Source organism: Lasioglossum baleicum, chromosome 7 (genome assembly GCF_051020765.1).
Source record: "Lasioglossum baleicum chromosome 7, iyLasBale1, whole genome shotgun sequence".
NCBI lineage: Eukaryota > Metazoa > Arthropoda > Insecta > Hymenoptera > Halictidae > Lasioglossum > Lasioglossum baleicum.
The window spans coordinates 18,593,873-18,609,818 of record NC_134935.1 but is presented as its reverse complement, the minus strand read 5'-3'; the positions used below and the strand labels follow the sequence as shown (position 1 = coordinate 18,609,818).

General features: G+C 49.7%; 1 protein-coding gene across 3 annotated transcripts in view; it reads right to left on the bottom strand.

The window, feature by feature from the left end:
* Grh (grainy head) overlaps positions 1-15,946 on the bottom strand; it is a 250,160-nt gene that overhangs the window by 175,601 nt on the left and 58,613 nt on the right. Inside the window, exons 1-2 of one of the 3 annotated variants that reach the window (XM_076428396.1) lie at positions 5,485-8,802; positions 655-983 (exon numbers count right to left, since the gene is read on the bottom strand). The exons of 1 other annotated variant lie outside the window; for it this stretch is intronic. In XM_076428396.1, the coding sequence (XP_076284511.1) occupies positions 655-717 (63 nt within the window). In that variant the 5' untranslated portion in view covers positions 718-983; positions 5,485-8,802. Of the gene's footprint in view, positions 1-654; positions 984-5,484; positions 8,803-15,946 lie in introns of those variants that run through there. One more of the 3 variants, XM_076428394.1, reaches the window with a different exon arrangement.

Genomic DNA, 15,946 nt, shown 5'->3' with positions numbered 1-15,946 from the left:
ACCTCGCGCGATTCCACGCGAAACTGACAACGAGCGCTTCATCCCGTCCGAGTAAGCCTTTCCCGGCTTATCTGATCTTCGCTATTTCGTGGATGAGCGAAACCGCCACGACCTTCAGATACTTTCCACTTTATATTGCTTTTTGGGGGAATCGTGATTCATCCCATTTCAACTCAATTTTAACGCTAAACCCACCACCATCGGTTTATTAATCACCGGTTCAGATTTTTCATTTTACAATTAATCGAATATAATAAAAATGATTTTATAAGAAATGATTGGATAGATATCTTTCGTAGATCACGTATTGCAATAGGGGCCGCACAAAGTCTGAATCAAGAACGCAGACGAGCATCTTTTCTGCTGTACATATTGTATAATTAAATTACACATGCAATTTCAGGAGTTAAACGATCCTGGATCGTGGACATATAGATATGTATGTCCACGAAGGATTAAACGAAATACTGAATGAACTCTGGTTGCGACACGGGCTCAAAAATTCTGGAAGAACACATTACTTCAGTCGCACAAAACGATGAACCTGATTCTGCCAGTGTACATTAGCCGGAACAGTGAATGAACTAACAAGTTGGACAGCAATCGAGGGATCGGTCGGAAGCGATGTAAAAGAGAGAAATGAGTTTAACTAACCGGAGACAGAGCCTCCTGCATGTGCAGGGGTGCGTTGTCGGCCTCGTCGGTGCAAGTCGACATTCTCCTGCGCTGTCTTCCGCTTCTCTTTCCTCGCCGTATCGTGGCGTCCTGTAAGATCAGCTTGTCACAATGTAGCGGCGTCGTCGGCGCGGCGTCTTCCTCTCGGCACCGATGCTCTCGCTCGATGCTCGTACGTATCCCTATTGCTCGACTAACAACTGACTACTACGCGGAATCGAATGACTCTATGCATGGGGTAGCGTATCACAGGCTGCGGTATGGCACATCATTTAACGAAGCTGGAGGAGCACGCGTTCAAGAGGGACCTGCGAACCAAACAGACAGAAACGGACAAGAACAAACAAACAAACAAAGGAGAACCAGACAAAGCGAACAGTCCGGGTCGCTAAACCGATCGGTCTACATATGTATATCCCAGTGGTCGGCAAACTGCGGCGTGGCGCGGTTTCAAATTCATTTATTTTATTTTCATTCGATAGTATTTTAATACAATTTTCAATCAGCCAGTGTGTTATATTTAAATTCAAATAAAGAGCAATTTCTACTTCCAGGGTTCCTGTAAAGAAATTTCGCTCACAAAAGAAATCTAAATCGTCGTACTGCTGATATTTTGCTGTTTCGAATAATGAGTTTGCCGACCACCGGTCTTTCCGACCGGGGTCCATGAAAATCACCGACACAGGTTTCACTGACAAAGTCTTTATTCGACGACGTTTGGCAACAACGTTAGCCGACTGCATCTAACTGCATACATATAGCGTAATAATTTTATATGTTTACACAAAAGTAAAAGTGTCAGTGCAGAATAGTTAAATAGAAAAATGTCAGCATTGTCTTTAGAAACGATTAGATTACTATCGGATAGACTGCGGATCTTTATGCATTTGTGGCTTCCGAAAATGTTCAAAAAGAAAGGGTAGAGTATAAAATTCAATAGAAAATTTGGTAGAATTTTTAATTATTCCAGATCTGCTAGGCTACCACCACTGGAAGTAAGATTCTATTTTGTTCCACTTTCTTCAAATTGGCCTAGAAAAATTTAAAATTCTCATAAACAACCGCAGTCTACTATCGGATAACACTGTCGTCGATTAAAATCATTGTCGGTGAAATTCGTCGACGGTCAAAGTCGTTTGAAGATGTTGTCGGTGAAATCTGCAGTCGGTGAAAACTGTGTCGATGATTTTCATGGAACCCATCCGACCGAGAGAAGCGAACGCCCGGAGAAAAAGATGCAGCGGCTAATCTCGGAGGCTGCGCTCGCTCGCGCGCGTGTATCGTGTTCCGATTGCGCAATATGCAATCAGTAGTGGGACCAGCCGGGGTTCGGCGTGTTCCATTCATTTCAAACAGGCTGCGGAGCACGTCAAACTGGAAATGGTTTCGCGGTCGCGACTCTGATAGACAGGTGTAATAAACCGGCGTCGAAGAGACAGACAGACAGACAGACAGACAGACAGATAGACGGAGAGACAGACGGAGAGACAGACGGAGAAGACAGACAGGCCAGCCGAGAGTGAAAAGTTGAAACCGAGAAACACGTTCCATTCGGTAGTCCCTTCCTTCCCTAAACACCATGGAGATGCCCGGTGGCTCCTCTCCGGTAAGGGTGGAACGAAGGAAGCCGTTGAACCGGCCCTGCTATCGACGAACAAGACCAACAAGAAGAAGAAGAAGAAGACGAAGAAGAAGAATAAGTCAGGCTTAACAGGAAGAGCTGGGAGAGCCGCATTTTTGTAGCGGCAAGTCAGGTTGACGTCCCGGCCGGAAGAACGAGATCGCTGCGGAATCAGGAAGGCCATCGGGTAGGGGCGGCCTCGTGTTTGTCTGCCTCGGGTTGTACGCGCGACCACGAAACAGCTTGGCTTGGCTTGACTTGACTTGGTTTGCCTCGGCCCGGCTCGGCTTTGGCGCGCGCGCGCGGACGACGCGACGCCGAAGGAGAGGTTGAATAGCAGGTTCGATGGTTGATTCAGTTATCACGTGGCCGGCCAGGCCTGGTCTGTCTGGCAGCGGGAATCCGTTCGGATGTTGGCCAAACCAGTCGGACACCACGAATTCTATATCTTCAGCGAGGCGCCGTCGCCGTCGCCGCGTCCAGGTGGATAGTTAGCGAAACCAGTTGGTTACCTCTTCTCTCCCTGGCTCGTTCATCTCCTCCTACTACCTCCGCGGCGCTTGAAGGAGGGCAGCAGCCGCGTAAAACTGGAATTCACCTCGCGACCGCTGCCGACTGACGGATAGACAGGTGTAATAATAGACGCAACGAGGAGGCCCGACCATCGAGAACGAACGTCACACGCCTCGGACAACTTGGCCAACCGTTTTCCACGGCGTTCGACGTTTCTTTGCTGTACCAAAGTGCGCGCAAAGATAATCGAGACGAGGTGTGCGGAAGGTGATGGGCAAGAGTGAGAGACGGTGAACAAGCATATTCTTCGACAACTATACGACGGGCAAGATCACATCAAATTTGCGAGATGTCCTTTGCGAGGTGCAGAGGATCAACCGGAAAGCAAACGGAAGACCATCGACAATGAACATCCTACAGATATGTAGATATGTTCGTAGTTGGACTACATAATTCTTGCTCTATCTAGCAATCGAGAGACAAGTAAGTCCACGGAGAGGTGCAAGATGAAGTTGGTACGCGTGCAGAAGGCGAATCAGGGAGTAAGAGGGAGACCATTGATAACGAACGATCTACGTCAAGTTCATGATCTCTACGTGTCTCTTATTCGCCGTTGGACTATGGTGAACAAGACCACGGAGAGATACGAGATGAGCTAGATACAAAAAGGATAAACCAGAGAGTAGAAGAAGCGACAACGGATGTTCACGGTAGTTCCATGGTCTATCTTTGTTGGCTTACAATGAACAAGCATTGTCTTCGTCGACGACTAAATGGCAGGCGAGACCACGAAGAGGAGAAGAGCTAGGTGTACAGAGGATGAACCAGAGAGCAAGAGGAAGACCCAGAGAACGGTATTCTCCACCGAGTTGTCCTCGGTTCATCGGTGACCAAGGGGCAGGCAATACCACGAGGAGGTGCGAGATGAGCTAGGCGTGCGGAAGGTGAACCGGAGAGCAAGAGAGAGAAAGAAAGAGAGAGAGAGGGAGAAGTTGAACAGGGTGGCGGGAAGTAGGTAGGTAGCCTACCTACTACGCGGAAGAAGGAGATTGGGGCGACTGGGGAGAAGGAGTAGGTACACCAAGCCGGTATACAACCGCGGACCGGAGACGAGAAGCCAGAGGAGCAGGTTCGGCCGGTCTAACCTGATTCTCAAAGGGAACCCTGCATCAGATTGGACCCACCTCCGTGGGTCCGTTTGTATTTCAAGTACCTGTACTCCCTCGCCTCGCGTCAGTGGACGATGCCTCCGGAGACGGAGGACTCGCCGAGCGAAGCCTCCTCTGTAGCCTGCGATGATCACCGGCGAAAAACGATCGTCCACGGAGGTGACCCATCGGTGTAACCACCGCGTGGCATTGCAACCCGCGGCGACCGTAGTGCGGACCGGGCCGCCTTGTGATCGTATTCAGTGGTGGTTCGATACAGTGAATAATCAAGACACCAGTGAAAGTTCTAGCCTCCCTTTTCATCGGGGCTTCGGGGAAGGGGCGGACGATCCGTAGAGGATCGTGTTGGATCGAATTGCATCGATACCGGGTCCAGGTCCGATTCGAGGCTGTTCGTCTCGAAGACACCCTCGTTCTCATCCTCTGCCGGCAGAGTCGAGGGAAACGAGTCTCGCTCGCTACCTGAGTGGCTACGCGGAGGCGGTTTCCTCCGGTCCAGTGATCCGGGAGTGAGAATCAGTGGCGAGTTTCGGTTGTGAGGAAGATCTTTGGTTTCCACTCAAGACGCTATACACGGGCTACGCGATTAGCACGTGTCTCCCGGGAGAGAGAGAGAGAGAGAGAGAGAGAGAGAGAGAGAGAGACAAAAGAAAGATAGGCAGACATAGAGAAAAGAGAAAGAGAAATATAGACCCGACGCGCAACGTGTCGACTGCGTGGACCATTCGAGAATGTTCTCGAAATTCCTGTCGTTCCTCGACACCGCGTTATATAAACTTTCGGGAGGGGGAGAAAAGGAACGCGTTGCATTCGGGGTGACGCGACGTCCATTAGTGGATACCATAAACCGGGGCCAATTATATGTATTCGCTGTAGGGGCTTCCATTCACTCTAACCGCGGCGCGTATGCTAATCGTCGCCGATTTCGCGGGTACACGCAATCGTTGATCGGAGACAGAGAGATGGACAAAAGAGAGATAGACGATAGCGAGAGAGAGAGAGAGAGAGAGAGAGAGAGAGACAGAGAGAGAGAGAGAGAGAGAGAGAGAGAGAAAAGAAAAAAAGAAACCCGGCAACCGGTAATTTGTTCAACCGTGTAATTCGATTCTGGCATATAGTGAAACCGTTTCAACCATCGGGGAAAAAGGACCCGCTAGTCCTCCGCGATATCTCGATTTGCGTAGTAATACCGTGCATTCTATTAGTCGTGAGAACTGTAATCGTATTCGTGTGATCTCGCAACGACGCGAAAAATAGCCAGAGACATAGATCCATTGAAGAATGTATATCGACCGCGGGTCGACCAACTGAAAAACGGTGCGGCGCGCGGCACATCGAGGATGGTCTCGTGGCGTCTCGACGTTCGACTTGTTTACCGGCGGGTCACCTGCGCGTCACCTGTGCGTCACCGCGCAGGTAGCCGGTGAACATCGGCGGCGAGGAGGTCGGCCCCCGAGAGAAGCCGGAGACAATACACCGTGTGTTCGAAAAGAGAGAAATACTCACTTCTCCGTGGGAGGTGTCGGGTGGAGAGGGGGGAGGTGGCTCGCAAAAACATGGAGGGAATATTCGCAGCCGAGAAAGAAATATCGGATGCGGCGCGTCCGTCGAGAGTGCTCTTCGATCGGTGGAGATGTACCAACGTGTGTACACGGACGGTATCTATTTATCGTTGTGCGCCGGTGTGAAGCGGATGATCTGGTGGTTGGCGTCTGTACGCGTGTGCATGTAGCATGTAGTATGTACATATACGCGCGGAGTGGAAGAAGGTGGTATGGAGAATGTGTGGTAGGGTGGTAGAGGGGTGCTAAGGTGGGGTGGTAGAGGGGTGGGGTGGTGCGGGGAGGGGGCCAACTACAAACTACTAAACGTCCCTCCTGTGTTCCGGATCACATCTCAACGGATGATAGTGTCACCACCTTCGCCTCGCCGTGGACCGAGGCGTCCCACCGCGTATTTAGCGGTTTCGTCGGTATCGAGGCTCCTATTCTCGAAAGGGCGCCCAATCGCGGGAGCCCTCCTCTGTCCCTTCTCCCTGATAACTTTTCACGACGTTTTTACCACCGCGTTTCACCTGTCCGGTCGCACTTTGTTTATCGTTTCGAGTTCGAGTTCGAGTCCACACCGGCGCGTGCTCGAGAAAGAAAAACCCGGTCGTGTCGTGTTCGCCGCGGGGACACAGGAACACGGATATTCACCGTCGCAGAGCCCGTAGCACCGTGAAACTCACAAAATTTTCACTCCGCGGCACCGCATTCTCCACGTTGCTCTGTTCCGTCGCGGAACTTGTCGATCCAGGTCACCTGGATGATATCGTATCGTATCGTATCGTTCCTTTCGCGCACCACCCCTCTTCGAAACAAGTCACGAGGAGGTTTTTTCCAAACCGGATCGGATTGGATCGTCTGTCCGCGATTCACACTTGTACACCGGCTTCAGGCACACGCGCACGCTCGCCGAGATTGTGGCGACGGGGATGACGACGACGGTCGCGACGACGACAACAACGACGACGACGACGATGACGACGACGACGACGACGACGACAACAACAACAACGGCGACAACGACGACCACGCCGACGACGATGACGGCAACAACGACAGCGGCGACAGCGGCGACGTCGACGACGGGAACGCTCCAGACCGCGACGACATCGTCGCCGGGGATCGAACGCGATCGGTTACTTCTCCGCGACCGAGGACCAGCGTGAACCAGCCGATGCTCCCGCAGCTGGAACGTCGATTCTGACGAGGGTGGAACGATGCACAACCCCGAACTGTACGGCCCAACAGGTAGAATTAAACCGCCGAAAGTTTGGGCAGCCGCTGCAAGCAACAAACGAACCAGCCTCACGGTGCTCTCTCGGATCGTTCTCTCTTCTCTCGGGATACGGCAACATGGCCGCCGTCGCCGCCGCCTCCCAGCATCCCGCTCTTGGCTCCGTGTCTCGTACCCCCCTCTCTTCCTCTCCTCTCACACACACGGTGTGCCGATCCTCTCTCTTTCTCTCTCGTTCTCTCCGTAGAGACACGTTCTTCCGTCTCTCCTTCTCTCAGCCTCCCTCGCTCCCGAATCTTCTCCCTCGCTCTCGTCCCGGCCACCTATATCCTTCCTCGTTCGCTTACCTGGCCACCCTACGACGCCTCCCCATTTAGGCTCTTTCTCCTTTGATCGGCCATCCTGCTCCAACTTCCACACATCTCTCCTCTCTCCTTCTCTCTCCCTACGTCTCGCCGCAGGTGTCCCGCTCCCTCTCGCCTTCTACCTGTAGCGCTGTCTCTCGACTTACTCCCACTCCGCCCCTGAAGAGAATCCAGCGATAGGTATATGTATACACGGAGTGGTGGCGAGGAGAGGGCTTCTCTCCGGCTCCTCCGATCTCAGGATCTCTCTTTTCCACCATCGTTTATAACCGTGTAGGCATCTCCGTTCCTCCGCTGGACGTCTCGGTAATGGCTCGGGTGAGACGCTAGAAAAGGACGCGACCATCGAAACGGCGGAGAGAGGAGGGATCGGGAGACAGGATAGCCGGCGCGCAGGTAGCCAAGGGGGAACAAGGAACGCATGATCGGATAGGTTCGCAGGTGCGAGAGAGAACTGGCTAGCGTCTCTTACAGCGACCTGCACGGATACAAACAGAGCATCGAGTCATCGACGAGGCAGCCAGGCAGCCGGGGCTCTTGGCCACCCGGCATTATCGTGTCTCCGCGACGCTCTCCGTCGCTCCAGCGTCCTGGGGCCAGCGGTCCTCGTCGCTTCTGCTACCTTGAGAAGGATACCTGGCACCGTGGCAACGTGAGAGCAACGAGGACGCGGTCATCCACGCACACCCATGGCCCCTTCGAGTATTATCTCGGCCTGCTCGCGTCCTTGTTCGATCGATCCGGCCCGGGCTTTCTCCTTTTCCGTCTCGCTACCTTGAGAAGGATACCCCAGAGCTGACTCTCGGGATAGATAGGTGGCACACGGGGGAGGGGAAGAAGGACACTCTGCGTGTACGTAGATTATCGTAATTCTCCCCTCCTTCGAAGAGGTCCGCAGCCCTTTGGCTCTAGCTCTCGCTTTCTCTCTCTCTCTTACTCGTTGCGTTTGATACACTCGGGGCACCGTTTTCTCTCCGCGCGCGTTACCACCTTGAGAAGGATATCCAGACACCGGGAGACGTCCTCGCGGACGTCTAAGGTCGCTCATAGCATAGATGTGCGAGTGAGAGCGCGCGTGTGCACGCACAGCTCGGGACAACATCAAGGTGAACGAAACGAAACGAGGAGAGTAGAGGAAGGCACGTGTGCGTGGCTGCCCGCGTTTATCGATCGACCGAGGAAAAAAGGATTCTTCGGTTGTTCTGTATGGCTCGGTTCGACTTTCACTTCGTCTTCTCTTTGTTCCCCCCTTTTCGAGTTGTACACACGTTGAAGCTCGACGAGGGTGGGGCAGACGGGGAGCACGGTTGGTGAAGATACGAGACGCCGCGTCGTTCCCCTCTTTTATCGAGCTTTTTATCGGGGCCAAGGGGGTGGGGAAGATTCCACTGAGACGTTCTATGAAGCTGCTCGACTGGCAAAAAACGACACCCCCTAGAAGAAGAAGAAGAAGAAGAAGCAGAAGAAGAAGAAGAGGAAGTGGAAGAGACGAAGGTAGCAGAGAAAACCGAAAAGCAAGACGAAGAAACAGTGTGCGCAGCAATATAGGTACAGACACACGTGCGTGCTATTGATTCCCCGTTGCACGGACCTCACTGCGAGAGTATATAGACACGCAGACGACGAAGAGGATCGAAGCTGCCGTTGCTGCTGCTTCTGCTGCCGCTGCTCCTGGGCAGCTACGAGATGGACTCCGGAATCGAACGAGTGAGAAGTCGTCGGCTGAGGGCTCGGTGGGGAACAAGGGACGGGAAGAAAAGGTTGAGAGAGAGAGAGAGAGAGAGAGAGAGAGAGAGAGAGAGAGAGAGAGAGAAGAGGTCCGTGTGTTCCGATAGAAGGAGCGGGAGAGGCGGAGGAGAAAATAAGCGAGCAGGACGAACATCTTCGGTGTCTCTCTCTCACTCCCTCGTTCTTTCCTCGTCCAACCGTTTTCTTTCGGCGCTGCTCGCCCCTCTCTGTCCGACCGCCTCCCTGTTTGGTCCTCTTCGGCTGCGCACGAAGGGAGAGATTAAAAAGAGAAAAGGGAGGAGTTGGAATTAAAAGAGGGAAAAAAGTCCGCGCAGAGGAAGAGCGAGAAGGAGGGATCGGGGGACCGAAAAGAGGGAGAGGGACGGAGACTCGTGAAAAATGGGCAGCCAGCGAGAGAAGACAGCCTCGGGCTACGGCGCGCGATGCGACCCTGCTCAGGGAGGGATCCATCCACTCCTCAAAGATATATAAACTTCGTATAGAGAGGCGCGAGGCTCGCGTGGAAATTATTCCCGTGGTTACTCTCCACGGAGAATTGGCGAGAGAGAGAGAGAGAGAGGGGGGGGGGAACGTTGTTCCGCCGCGATGTTTAGCAGGGAGTAATTAGGGGATCGGCTCGTGACAGCGCCGCGGACCGCAGCCGATCATTTGAATACGCACGCCTTCCCGTGAGAATCGTCGTCGCCCTGGTCGTTACGCGTGCACGTACCGCGTGGGTGGCTGCACGCAACCGCGTGGGCGGACCGACGAGAGCAACGAGGAGGAGAAACGCGGACGTGCCTCCTCTGGAGGGAGTGAGCCGCCGCCACGTTTTCGAGCTGACTATTTTTCGTCGACCTTGACTTTTTTCCGCCTCCGATCGAACTCTAGCGATGGCCACAACGCCGAACCAACAGGGACCAAGGGGGACCAACGGAGACCAATCGGCAAGAATGACTGCGTATTAATCGCACGAACACTTTTCGCTGGCCCGACCAGTCTCGACATGTTTCAAACACGGACTGATTGGATTTCGAAGCGTCTCGGCAATGCATCTTCAAATCTGATATAGTATCCCCGTTTCATTTCCAGTACACCCGTCAAAATATTCACTCTTCTTGTTTACATTTGATAATCTTGTTTTATAGAAAATATTATTGAATCTATAAAGAAATACAATATACCCACAATGCAAGAAATTCTCATTTATGACAAAATGGACGAATCACGAATATACATATAAGGAGGACATCAGTGTGTTAATTCTAGCTTGATAAGACAATTAAAAGAAGAAAGAAATTTCTATTCGGCTACTGCGTCTCGCAATCAATGCAACAAACATTTTTTATTTTGCAGAAAGACCCGCAGTCTAGTTGTAACCTTTAGAAAATAACGCGCAACACACCAACGACATACACATAAATGCAGGCGCTCAACGGTAAATTAGCAAGGAGTTCTGAAAGATTTGAAACAGCTGAGAATGGATTTTTAGGATTGAAGCATTTACATGCGTGGCGAAATCTTCTGTAATGAGTAGACTAGCGAACAGTTAGGTCGTCGGATACATAAATGATGAGTCAGGTACACGTTTCAGGCGGTGAAATACTCATTATTGAGAAAAGTGTTTGAATGCAATCCGAACAATTGAAATTTTGTTATGTAAACGTTCTCTTACGCAATGGAGTCGGTTAAAGTGTGCAAAGTTTGCTCAGCAAGGACCACGAACGAGGAAAACATTTGGTTAGCTTGATAAACATACATTGTTGCGAGAATATGTTCGCGGAAATTAACTAGACCACAATTTACTACATCGAAAAAGAGAAAGCAAAGAAAAATTACAGCGCGGTAACGAGTAGGCTAATTATTTAGAACCTTATCCCGCGCCAGAATAATTTAAGGTTACAGAAAATTGGTGGTATAACGTACCGGTTTATAACATTTTCAGGCAATCATATTTTTTACGGTCGCCTTACGTTAACAAAATCTCGCTCCCACTATGATTACTACACAACACTGCGGATGTTTATGCAATTTTCAATTTTTCTAGGTGAATTTTGAGGAAGTGGAATTAAATGATATCTTATTTTCAGTGACAGTAGCCTTTGTAGATCCGAAATTAATAAAAACCGTACTAAATTAAAATTTTTGGAAGTCGTAAATGCATAAAGATCCGCAGTCTAGTGATTAAAGTATCACACACGACAAAAAGATAAGCTAAAGATAGCTAAACTCTGCTAAAACGCTAGGCATAGTTTGCCAAGAGCGATTAGGTCAGTTTACGTCGACTGTGAGCAACATTTCACAGTTATGCTAGAAATGGGTATAAATCTCTGTTCACCGTAAAAACCGGAAAGTCAACAATTCGTCTCTAGGAGCAAAGTTTTCCGAGGAGTGCTGGCATTTTTCATCGGATTCGGAGAAACGGCGCGGCGCGGCGCGACGCGGCTCCGCCTGTGCAATTTGAAGATAAAGCAAGCAAACCGGACGGGAGGAAGATTTTCGCACTTCCCGCGGTCAATGACAAATGGCCTTTCAGCCGGACGGGGCCGCGTACTTCACCGATAATAACTTGTCGCCGAGCGTCCAGAAGGATGTGCGCAATTACGGCCGACACGACCTGCGACAGAGTCTCGGCCGCGCACATTTCCACTGAAAACCACCGCGGTGATGTATTTCCCGTTGCATCGGTTGCCGCCCAAATAAAATAAACCTCGCGGATCGACGCGACGACGGTGTACTCGAACAAACGATCTTGTAGCCGTCTAATCGACTAATTCGCTCTCCGCCGCGCCATGTCGCGATACCCCTGCGATCCCTCTTCCCGCGTTTCGATCAACCAATACCATCGATCACGATCGCCGATAGAGATGGCGTGAACTGCTATTTCACTCGATTGAAATTTATTTAAAAGGGAATTTATATGTATGTCAACTTGTAATAGTATTTCTTTATCAAAACGCATTGCAACAACCTAATAAAATTTGATTCGTTCGTAATCAATATTCAAGCATTCAAGTAAATGTAATCATACAAAAAATATAAATTTTCTTTTCTTTTCTGCGACATTTTTCGGGATAAAAACGTTTTAATCGCTGTGACTGTAAAGAAAATGGTACGGCGAGGGGTTAAAAGTTCCAAAGGAATACAATCTTTTTAAACACATAAGGTTGATATAAATGTAATATATGTATTTAAAAAAATGTGTCTGATATTTGGAGAGCTTTCTCTAATATTTCCAAGTAGCGGGGAGCTCGAGTCGCGTCAAGTCGAATCGGGCGAGAGGCTTTCTTCGCGATGAAGAATGGCAATAAGATCGTATGGCGAACGGTAGAATTCTAAAGAAGTCTAAAGAAAATGAAATAATACGGCAAGAGGTAAAAATTACTCAAAGTATAACTTCCACTGCGTACAATCGAGTTATAGAATTTGTATTCTGCATAATAATTCGCCGTCTACCGATCATGTGCTAGCGGTCGAGAGAGTTGAACGCACGGCTAGGCAAGTCTGTCGTACAGTTGTAGCTTGCACGCGGAGATTCGGGCTGGGCCGCCGCGCCGCGCCGCGCCGCGCCGCGCGCCGTGGCTTCTGTGCAGGCGTTGAAGTCACTATAACGTCAGCTCGGTTAGGCTTCCGCTCGTGTTCCCCGTCGAACGGCCGGTCGAGCGACCGGTTCACGCGTTTCATTCAGCGAGACAGACGTCAATGTTGCATCTATTCACATACACGGCCACAATACATCATAGGCTACCTGTTCCTCGATGAAAGACTGGTCACCGGTCGGTCTTGCCCGCGTTTTCAAAGTAAACAGAACCCACTTATAGAAGGAACGAGCGGGAGACGAGCCGACAATCCGAGCCACGGGACAGAGACGGACGGACGCGGACGGCGCGGAGCGGCGCGAACAGTAAAACAATTCGTCGTTCAATAAAGGGGAAGTGCTAAAAAGGATTTTACAACGAGCGCTCACGGTCGAAGAAAGAATGATTGTTAACGCCCCGGACCTGCGAAGTGGGATTAGCGATTCTTTTCTCGGAACCCAAACCACTTCTCTTTTTCTGTTTGCGTTTATGATGCGTAGAACCGTGATTTGCATAAATCGACGCAATGATTTTAGCGGGACACGGCTCGCTCGCAGCTGACTGCGACGCGCCTAAACGATCCTCCGCCGCGCCGTTTCGCGCGTGTTTCGAGGATGAATGTACGGCTCTCTTGTACCGCCTTAAACAAATTTCAGTTCCTCCGGGTTCAGGAAGAGGTGCTTAACCTTGAGTCTGCCGCTATAAAATATCGAATTTTATGCTCGGACCCTAGAAGGCCAATCTACAAAATCGAAAGTCTCGACTGCTAGATGCTCTCTCCTCCTGGAAAGAAAATAAGAAATTAATTTTGTTTCGTTACGATTATCTATTTAATGGTCGCATTGAAATCCTCTGCAATTTAGATCTAGATCAATTACGTTGCGATATCCTGAAATCTCCGGCAAGAAATACTTAAGATATTTGCCTCGGAGCGGAGGATCTCCCAACCTGCGAAATGAATTGCCGCCGCGCCGCGCCGGTACGTTTTGCTTTTTTCACGGGACGATCGTTTTTACGCCGAGAACGTGCAATTTCGCTAAAGATCCACAGGCTACTCATTAGCGGTTTTTCAGTTGAGGGGGGAAAACGGAGCGGAGCGAAGCGAAGCGAAGTGAAACAGAGTGAAAAGCAATTTATCTTTTAGCTAGCAATGCGTCCCGATCGCGGTGCAAACTTTCACCGGAGCACGGTGCGTGCGTGCTCTCGCCGCGTTTAAAAATGATTATCGCCGTTTACCATTAATTACGAGATCGCGGGGGGAGCAAACGGAATCGAAAAATTGTCCGGGGCAATTACGGGTCCGGCGCGGCGCGGCGCGGCGCGGCGACTCGTTGGTCGCGTTCCGGAGTCGCTTGGGCGCCGACGAGCTATCGACGAGCTGTTCTCGAGCTCTCTCGAGAGATTGCCGGCAGGAAACGCGAGCAGGCGTCGTGATAACGGTATCGAAAGTGTTACGCATATACGAGGCTGGCTCGCGGAGGTTATCGGCGGTTTAAACGATCGGCCGACGATCGGAACGAGCACCAGCCTCTAATTTACGTCACGGAACCATGCTAATCGCCCGAGCCCGAGGATTTTCGCGAGACTCTTCCGCCGAGCCGGCCTCCGTCGAGTTCTTATCACCCCGTGTCACGGAAGCCGTGTCACGATTATTCTCGAACCATCCGGATCGGCTCGATTAGTCGACCAGGTCGCCTCGAGACGTGTTCATCGGCCTGCCGCCTTGCAAATGACTTACAAAATACAGCATTCACCCCGTTCACTCTTCCGTTCATAACTGGGTACCCATTTGGGACTTTGAACTAGAAATTTTTTATTTATTTTTAATTGCAGGTTTCTTGATTCTATTATGGTAGAAATCGAATTTTTTTGTCGTCAAGATTGTCATTTCCTATTTTGAGGCTCTTCCTACCATCGAATAACTGTCGATAAAATTTGCGTCTTTCCATCCGCCGTTCATTCATGTAAAACGTATCAGGAATTAAAAAATATTGTTGCAACCTGTCCGATTCATTAAAATTATTAAAGAAAGAAACACGAACATCTATAGAGTATCTATATTCCTGTATCATGCAATAAATGTGACAGAAAAATGTTACTTTTCCTTTGTTAAAAATCCGCAGTCCACGATGAATCTTCCACTCGATAATGATTAAAGTAAGAACAGGACAAGTTACCATTTTTCTGGACAACTATAAATGGCGTGGTAACCGTCGATAAAATTTCCGTGTTTCCATCCATCCGCGAAAGTCGAGAAGTGAAAACAGCGCGCAGCCGCCGCGCCGCGCCGCAGCCCGACGAGAGACCGTTCGCTCTCCGTACTGACCGATTCTCAGGAATGGGAAAGTCGCCGATAACAATCATCGCTTAACAATATCGCGCGAGGAATAAACGTTTCATTACCTACCGGCTATCGGCTGTCATACTCTCGTATGCGGTGGTCACGGTGTTACGGAACCGCAAGGAATTACGCGGCCCGTTGTAACCCCCTCTTGCGAACGCAAAAACAGCGAATTCAGCAAACAATAACGACCGCGCAATATTTTCCCGTAGTAAATTCTCTTTTATGGTCCGCGCGCGTTCTTTCCGCTCGAACCCCCCTGCGCGACACGGAACAACAACGCTGTTTCGCAACGAATCGCTGCGTGATCTATGGGGAACGTGGAAAATTTGATCGGTCGCTGGAAGGAAATTCATTAAACCTCTCTTGATATGGACGTGTCTTTAGTTATGCAAATGTTCAACGTAAATCCTTCGGATTGCTGTAGCTTATGCGAATTTTATATGTAGAATGTAGATGTATATTAAAGATATCATTTTTCTGTAGATGAATTAAAAATAACATTTTTATGTAGATGAATTAGAATATCATTTTTATGTAGATGGATTAAACATCAAGTCGTTGTGGATCAAATTCGTTGTCGGTCAAAATCGTTTTCGATTAAAGGCGTTGTCGGCCAAAGTTATTGTCGGTCAAATCTGGAGTCGGGGAAATTTGTGTCGGCGATTTCCATGGGATCCGTTTTAATATCGACAGACGAAGGTCGTGTAAGTTTGAATAAAAGTTGCTCGTCGGAATGCGGCGACGTTTAATTGGATAATATAGTTAATGTATGATAAATGTGATGTTGTCCACCATTAATTACCCTCCGCTAAACAGTCATTATAGTCATCATATTCGAGATTTATGAGCCAATTAACGGTTATCAATATCTTCATTCGGTTAACGAAACGCTATATCGGTGCGTACATTATTCATGCTGGTAACAAAATATACAACTTGGACAATTAGAATTTTACTTTACAAAAATGTTTCTACGCTGTAACCCGCGCGATACCGATAACATTGCCGTTTGTTTTATGTATCTCCGTAAACGAACTTCGCGTTGCATATTTAACGACGCGTTATACCACGTACAGATAAGATGAAGCCACCTGACGCATAATTAAATGCGCCTCGGTTCCCCTACTAAATAGCGAACGCTGATGCGTCATTTTTTGGTAATAAATCCAATA